Here is an 8,712-nt window from a genome sequence, read left to right as displayed (position 1 = left end):
AAAACTCTTCGTGTTTCCAAGCAAAGAGGGGCAGCTGTAAGCACGTAATTTTTGACCCCCGCAACTTTTAAAAGTAGTATTTTTAAAATATATTTACTTATTTTTATTTTAATAGGATTTAGCCTATTTTTCACTTTTAGTCTAATAGTAGAATATAAAATTCGAAAATACAAAAATATTTTCAATTTTGTCTTTCATCTTTCTATTTAAGTTAATGCTATTAGTCTTTTGTAGTAATATTAATCTAAGTTTGCTATCATTCTAATTGACTTTTCTCTGCTTTCATTTTAATATATAATCTTTGAAAAATGATGGTTTCATATCAATATAAATTTTATGTTAGTTAAACTCAATTACTAGTATTCTAATAGTATTTTGCTATTTATTTTTATCTTTGGAAATGTGAGTGAATATTGATTTTACCTTGTCTTATTTTAATTAGAGGAATCCATTTTCAACTATTTTGCCCATGACCCCTTCTTCTTTGACCCTTCCCTAACCCTTCTTCTTCTTCACCTTAATACACATAAGAAAACAGACCCCTTGAACCAAGCCGTCACCTTCTTCTTCACATCTAAGTCAGGCGCCGACCACGTCCCTGACAGGACCACCTAAAGCCGCCGACCCCTCCTCCTTTAGTCTAAAAAAACCAGCCATCCACACCCCACCAATTCTCCAACACCATAGCTTCTTCATCTCACACCCCAAGAGCAGAAGCCATCGCTGCTCTCCTCCAAACCAACCAACCAACCAACTCCCTCTCAAAAACCAGAAGCCATCAGCGACAAACCTTACCCCTCCGACCGTCTCCTCCAGCCGCACACCCGGCAGCCGCCGTCGCTCTTAAAACCAGCCCCGTGCGCCGCTGCCCGCTTCCAAACGGAACTCACAGAACCGGCGACCCTCATCTCTTCGAAACCAGCTGCAGCGGCTACAAGATCTCTTAAGCCTAAAAAACACACACACACACATAGAAGAACAAAAAAAAAAAAAAAAACAGAGTGTGGAAATAAATACCAGAAAATCAAACAAAAAATAGGTTTCAATCGTCTTCTTCCTGATTCCGATTTCTGTTTTATTATGGAACTCGTTTGAGTTTGTTGGTTTGAGTTTGTTGGTTCGAGTTCGACTAAGGTGCGGCTGTTCAAAGTCAGTTCGTCGTTCTCGTTCGAGTTTTCCCTGATTACCTATTGTCACTGTTTTCCGCCGGAACTCCATAACCATCACTGAAACAGAACCCCCATCCATTCGAGGTTTCTTTTGAGGAGGTTTGAGTCCGTCGCGAGGTGCTGTCCGAGGTTAATGTCGTGATTCTTGGTCCAGTTTTAGTCAGTTGTACTTGGTCGACCTTTCATTTTGATAGATATGTTGGTCACTCTGTACGACTCTTGCGTTCCCAAATTTTGCGTCTGAATATTTGGCTACTTAGCTCTGTGTTTGAGTTTTCGCCAAACCAAATTCACTGGTTCGAGCTTTGCGATTAAGCTCTGTGTTGGAATTTTTCGAAGTTTCTTTGTGTGCTTGCGTTCGTGGTAATTTCGGTTCGAATTCAGGGGTATGTTTCGGTTAAGTTCTCGCCAGTCTTCGAATAATCTTTTGAATTTGCTGCGTAATTTGGCTTGAAGTTCTGCCATCCATCTGACTTTCAGAGGAGTTTCGACTCAACACTGAGGTTCAATTCTTACTTTGCTCTTTGAATGCTTATTCTGTGATTCTCGTGAATGTTGGATGAAGATGAATGCATACTGATTGTTTCTTTTTGCGTTGATTGTTTGTGTCCATTACTCTAACTTGTATACTTGTTATCAGTTAGTTTACTTCACGGAAATGTGTTACAAATGAGTTCTAAGGGGCTAATCTAGCTAACTTGTGTGGGCTATAACTTCATCATAGTAAGGCTCGGGCTGAATTTGTTAAGAAAGATTGAGCCATGAGTTTGAGTTAAACAAATTAGTGAAAGAACCTCAACAGTTATAAAGTTAATGGGTTTTTGTTTGTAAGAGTTAAAGGAAGATTTTTGCGTAGGATAATTTCTGTTGCTATTTATTCTCATTTCACTAATTGACCCTCTAGTAGTATGCTTAGGCCGACCACGCTTGGGTAGGCAAGCCTTAATATTTTTTAGTTTGAAGCGAGAGGTCGTTCCCTTAGTTAATTTATCCGGGGAATGACCCCGTAAGGATTTGTATATAGTTTTTTTCCCGGGGATGCCCCGAAGTATTTGGATTTGAAGGCCTAAAGATGGAACAATTTGAGAAAGCATAGAATAGGATTTTCATTTCTATTTTATTTTAGTTTTTATTAGGTGGGGTCGACCTCGAGCCTATTTTGTGTGTTTATTTTCTTTTGTATGTTTACTCTAACCTCAATTTGAATATCTTAAAAGCCGACTAGATCAAGTATGCAACCGTACTAGTTACGGGACTCGGGGAATGCCTAACACCTTCTCCCCGAGTCAAATGAAACCCCTTACCCGAATCTCTGGTGCAGACTTAGTTTTGGAGTCCAAAGTGTTTTAAAAGGAAAATCATTTTTAAAAAAAACGGTGACCTGGCACACCGAAACTAATGCCAGGTGGCGACTCTGAGTTATTTCCTTTTGAACACAATTTTGTCACTTTCTAATTGAAAACCCTTTTGAGCTTTACTAATCCTTTTAATATTTTTAAGAGGGTTATTGAGGGGTGAAAAAAAAAGGGATGTGACAGGTATTACCAAATTGAAGCAACATCTCTTTCAACACTTTCAGACTAAGGATCTGGGCAAACTAAAGTATTTTCTGGGTATTGAGGTCACTCAGTCTAGCTCAGGTATTGTAATCTCACATCGGAAGTATGCCTTAGACATTCTTGAGAAGACATGAATGACAGGTTGTAGACTGATTGACACTCCGATGGATCCGAATTATAAACTTCTGCCGGGACAGGGGGAGCCGCTTAGCGATCCTGCAAGATATAGGCGGCTGGTTGATAAATTAAATTATCTCACAGTGACTAGACCTGACATTTCCTTTCCTGAGAGCGTTGTAAGTCAGTTTATGGATTCTCCCTCTGATAGTCATTAGGATGCAGTTGCCGCATTCTTCGGTATATAAAATCAACTCCAGGCAAAGGGTTATTGTTTGAGGATCGAGGCCATGCGCAGATCGTTGGATACTCAGATGCTGATTGGGCGGGATCACCTTCTGATAGACGTTTTACGTCTGGATATTGTGTTAAGTAGGAGGCAATTTGGTGTCTTGGAAGAGCAAGAAACAGAATGTAGTTGCTCGGTCTAGTGCAGAAGCAGAATATCGAGCAATGGCTATGGCAACATGTGAGCTAATTTGGATCAAACAATTACTCAAGGAGTTGAAATTTGGTGAAATCAGCCAGATGGAACTTGTGTGCGATAGTCAAGCTGCCCTTCATATTGCATCAAATCCGGTGTTCCATGAGAGGACTAAACACATTGAGATTGATTGTCACTTCATTAGAGAAAAGATACTCTTAGGAGATATTGCTACAAAATTTGTGAAGTCGAATGATCAGCTTGCTGATATTTTCAAAGTCCCTCACTGGTCCTCGTATTAGTTATATATGTAACAAGTTCGGTACATATGATTTATATGCACCGGCTTTGGGGGGGGGGGGGGGAGTGTTAGTTTGGTAGTTAAATAGTTACATGTAAATAGCCTTAATCCCATATGTAGTAGGAGTAGGACATGTATTATGTATAAATAGGACTCATTGTATCATTGTTAAAAAAGGTGAATAAAAAATATTCTCCCGTGCTTTCTCGCAATTGTATATTAAGTTAATGTCGCTATAGGAGCACATAATCTTTAAATCCTGAATCCGCTTAATTCCATTGGCAATCTTTTTAGCGGAAGCACGTACATACACACACGGACTTGTAATGATTTCTTCATTAGTAGACTATAAATATCTAACAATGGATTAATAAGTCTCATACATGACTTTAGGATGTTAATTAGAACTTATTTTCACAATAAACATAAAAAGGAGGCTTTAATCAAGGAGACATAATTTTGATCCATCATGATTGTTTCTATAAGTTGATTCAACAGTTAAAATGAGTTTCTCTGCCTTGCACCCTTTCGTCAGTTATATTTTTTTAAGGAAAGTAAGTGGTTCTTGGGTCAGAGAGAGGACTCCGAAGACCTTTAATTTCTCGCCTATGAACAGTTTATGCATGCTCACCTGTATGTAGGTGTTTATATTGTTTGATCATGAACTAACTTGGAGTTCATGCATTATATGTAAAGATAATTCAAGATTCAAATGAAGCTGAAGATAGTTTGGAGGAAAGTATCTGATTATGTTCGATATGATCTGAAGGAGATTGCTTTTCCTTCATCTTTACCGGATCCTCCCCACATCAAAAAACGTAGGAAACTATCTTTGAAGGAGCGCTATCTTGTGAGTGTTCTCTTTATTCTTTCTGGTAAGATATTGTGGTAATGAATTATGATGATGCATTTATCATAAATTACCTTTTGTTCTTGGTAACTTTGATTCAGGTGCTGAAGGAAGCATCTAGACTTTATGCTGCAAGCTGGGTGAGAGACATTGGTCCAGAACTTCGGCCCAATGATTACAAAAAGAAGCGTGAGATTGAAGACGAGTCAGACGAAGAATATGGTAGCAGAAAGCAGAAGGAACCGTCGACGTTAGAGGATCTAGGTAAAATACCTGACCAGTTGTCTTTCATATGTGATTGCTCTTCTCTTACTTTTTTGTACTTGAAACTTTACCAGAGATATGCTGGATGAGTAGTAATACTTTTGATCTAATATATTGTACTAAAAAGATATGTCTATTTATACATTCTAGGACAATCTCCCTACTTCTTTCTGGTAAGAATGATATCTTTATATGAATGGTGGGAGTGTTTCTAAGAACATAAGCTCTATTGTTTGGTTACATGCCCTTTTATTTAAAAAGCCATAGGACAGCCCAAAAAAAAAAAGGAAGTCAGCACGCCCTTTTCAGTCTGAGTAGGCAGAACCATTCTGTCAATCCTTTTTATCCTCCATATTGAAAAAGATTGGATGTCATGTTATTAATCTATTCATATTAAGTTAGTCACCAGGAAACCAGTGACGAAGTTAGAGATTTTCCCAAGGGTGTTCAAATTTAAAAGAAGCGGAAAAAAAATTCCGACAAAGAGTGTTCAATTTGTGTTATATACCCCTAAAACGTAATATTTTACATATATACACAATATAATTTTTCGGGGAAGGATGGTCAGTTGACCACCCTTATAACCATGTGGCTTCGCCACTGCAGGAAACACCTTCCTGTTACCAGGTCGTTCTGCCCGTAATCTGGGCCTCTGGCTGTTTTCCTTAGTAGAACTGAGCTGCGAAATGACACTCTGGATCCGAGCTAGTTGAAAGTTCTAAAACCTCAAGAGGCTGTTTCTATCCCTGGAAGATGTTCATTTCATAAATTCTTGCTTCTAGTTGGAATTTGGAAGTAGTTTGCACTTTGCAACTGTTTCGGTTTGGGTCTTTTTTCCCCGGAAATGGTATTACAAGGATTCTGGATTCTTGAGAATAAAGTGTAACAGACACAACCTCTGTAACTATTTAACAATAGAGCTTGTTACAGTAGAGGTTGCTGAATTTTAAAGTTTCAACGAAGTGTTGCTGAGATTCCCGTTATGAAAGTCTAGAAGGTCAAAAGCACCAGGTCTTAGATATATGTTTGTAAAAGTTCTGTATAGTGCTGAATTATTTGCGGTTCACTATATTCCCAAAAAAAAGTTTGTGGCTCGCTACACATTTTTCTTTTCCTTCTGATGATACCTTGGATTCAATCCAGGATTATATAGAAGCTGACTGCAGTCTCGGTAGGTTCTCTATCCTTCTCTATCTATTAGATTGTTTAATTACGTATTTGGTCAAGGAGTCACATTTAGTTTTTTTTTCTTGCTTGTGATGAAATAAACAGTATTTGCTCTGAGTTTCCACTAGAATGATAATATGAGCAGCACTTCATTTCTTCGACATGTTAAATTTTGCAACTAGGACTTAAGCTATTCTAAATGCGCTTTTCCATGCTAGTTGTTAAAAATCCGCTTTAAGCTCTGAAGCTAGGTGCAACAACGGTTGGGTGTTTTACCTCGCTTAGGTGGCACTTCAGTGCAAGCATCAAAACGCATAAGAGTGTGCCTCAACACCCACTGGCTCTATCACGCAACACTAAATAATAAATATAGTTGGTAAAATGATATACTTACTAATTATTAAGGGTTGTGAATGACCATGTTACTGATGCAATCAATCAACTAACATCAATCCCGAATCAGTTCAGGTTGGCTGCAAGGATCGTCTATATCCGTTACACTCTGTTTAAGTTCATTTTATTTTTCAGAGGACTCATCATAGTTTGACAATTTTCACATTAGCCGTCTACCTAACATATACCTTATTCTTTATCTGGAAATGGGAACTGCTGTGCTTTGCTCATATTTGTGGGGTTATGAGAAAGCTAATCACTCGTCTAAATTAGAAACCTATAATTGCATTTTTAATCAGAGATTTAAATTGGTCTCTGAACTTGATTAACTTGGTCTTACTTCATCTATGTTAATTTACTTGTTTCTGTAATATCGTGGTCCCTATAATTGTTGTTTGTGATTATAGTTATATTGTCTTGCATTACTTATATAATTTTTTTTTTCATCTTTGTTTACTAAAAAGCACCTTAATTGCCCTTTGCACTTGACACATTTCTTTCACCTGTGGCAATACTGCACTGGCGTAGGAAGCCTATGTCTAATTAGATGCAGCCAAATTTTCTGCCTATTTAAGAAAGAGATTGAGAAAGTTAACTGCCAGTAGAAATTGCCTATCTCGTGATGAGTCTCTTGAATAAATTGTTTTTCACCATTTTGGTTTTCTTGGGATTATACCGGGTTGTTGTTGGTGGCTTTCTTGGGATTGTGTAAGTTTGTCTTAGAGTTTTCATTGAATTATCGTGGTTTAGGCTCATAACTGTAACTATCTAGGATTATATTAAGCTTTTGGAAAGTTAGATGTTATAAAGGGGAAGTAAATTCAAAGGATATTTCTTGTCATACTATCTGATACTCTGATGGCCTTTTGATGTTAAAACTCCATGTGGTTGAATGTAGGCACCTAATTGAATTATCATTGTTCGACTCATATTGGTAAAGTATTTTTAAATTGGAGGATTATGAGAAGCTTTTGGTAAATTAATTTGTGGGGAAAATAACCAAAGATTTCTGTCATGCTTTTTGATGCTCCGATGATCTTTTGATGTTCAAACACCTGATGGTTGACTTGATGCAACCAAATTTTTCTCAGGTTTAGACAATTATCTGAGAATCCGTTTAATCCGTTTAGTTCTGTCAATACCCATGTCAATCACTAATCTATTTGTTCATTTTGTGTTTTGAAAACCTCTTTCCATATCAAATATCAGTAATCCTAATTCAAATTAATAATAATTGTAAAGTTGCATTGTAACATCATAATCTAATTTCTATTTACGTTTTTTGTTTTTGTTTTTGTTAATTATGTATGGCATATCTTACTACTTTATCATCTATCCATCTCAAAATTCTGAATCAACCATGCTTATTTTATGGTATGTGTAGCTTTTACTGTTTGACATGCTCTACTTTTAGGCCAGAAGCCACATGGATTCTTCTGTTAAGCTCTATATATTTTTCTTCTTAACTTCATATTATTCAAAACTTCTAGCCTCTTAACTCTTATCCTATTTCTAGTGAAATTTCCAGTGGCATCTATTGTCCTGTATGTTAGTTTCAAGACCTGAATTTCTACTAGTCACCTTGTTTTCTCGACTCTCCAGTCTTCTTGAATGAAATCATAATGGTGCTAAGCATTCATCAATAAGTGCATTCTATTTTGATCCTGTGAATCTTTGATCCTAATCTCTAAAGTCCTAGGTTTTGAAACTCAGAATGAGTTTTAAGATTATGTTCTCGACAAATAACATATAATTATAGTCTGTATATTTCCAACAATATCATCCATAACAAGTCTAAGAAGTAAGAAGTGAACCCTTAAAGCTGAAAGCTTGGGCAACTTTTGAGGACATATTCCTGGATAAACTTAAGCTTTGTTCTTTTGAATTTTATTCATTATTGTAGGTGTGAACAATCAATTAGCTTCTTGAGTGTTTCTTGAGAATTTACTCATGAGAGTTAATTTTCCAGATAAAGTTGTATAACCGATTGTGTGACATTTTCAATATTGTCATTGTATATTTCTTGTAGTTTCTTCAATTAGTAAATAAACCCTTTCAGCTGCGTTCAAATCGTTTCTAAATTGAGTTATGACACCTTTGCACATTTTATCCCTAGCTGTGGCTGCAAGAGGCGGAATGGAGACACTACGACCAGCACTGCAACGAGTCTACATGACAAGAGCTTCTGCATATAAAGATGCACTTAAAAGTTTCATACAAGGATATCAAGAAGGTATTCAACAAACCATGGAGAAAAATAAAGACTCGAAATCTTCTGAAGACACTGATGCATCCGGTTGGACCAGTTCCAAAGGACCAACTTGAGTTCCTACGGGAAATTTGTGAGTTATCTTTTGCAACGCCAGCTGCAAGAACTTGTACAGTGTCCTCCCTTGTTCTGTTGAGATGCTCATGTTAATGAGTATCACAATCCCCCACCCCACCCCACCCACCTACTTACTTACTTA

General features: G+C 37.1%; 1 protein-coding gene across 1 annotated transcript; it reads left to right on the top strand.

Moving 5' to 3' along the window:
• LOC109233285 lies at positions 463-8,692 on the top strand. The gene is made up of 4 exons (XM_019399101.1): positions 463-1,672; positions 4,267-4,420; positions 4,522-4,684; positions 8,361-8,692. The coding sequence occupies exons 2-4, from the start codon at positions 4,283-4,285 to the stop codon at positions 8,567-8,569; spliced, it is 510 nt and encodes a 169-aa protein (XP_019254646.1). The 5' UTR covers positions 463-1,672; positions 4,267-4,282; the 3' UTR covers positions 8,570-8,692.

The sequence above is a fragment of the Nicotiana attenuata genome, chromosome 10 (genome assembly GCF_001879085.1).
Source record: "Nicotiana attenuata strain UT chromosome 10, NIATTr2, whole genome shotgun sequence".
In the NCBI taxonomy this organism is placed as follows: Eukaryota; Viridiplantae; Streptophyta; class Magnoliopsida; order Solanales; family Solanaceae; genus Nicotiana; species Nicotiana attenuata.
This window is presented reverse-complemented; position numbering and strand designations above follow the sequence as displayed.

Coding starts and splice junctions, on each gene's coding strand:
- LOC109233285 (XM_019399101.1), top strand. CDS start 4,283: ATGAAGCTGAAGATAGTTTGGAGGAAAGTATCTGATTATGTTCGATAT. Junction 4,421..4,521: donor CTTTGAAGGAGCGCTATCTT/GTGAGTGTTCTC, acceptor ACTTTGATTCAG/GTGCTGAAGGAAGCATCTAG. Junction 4,685..8,360: donor GTCGACGTTAGAGGATCTAG/GTAAAATACCTG, acceptor TTTTATCCCTAG/CTGTGGCTGCAAGAGGCGGA.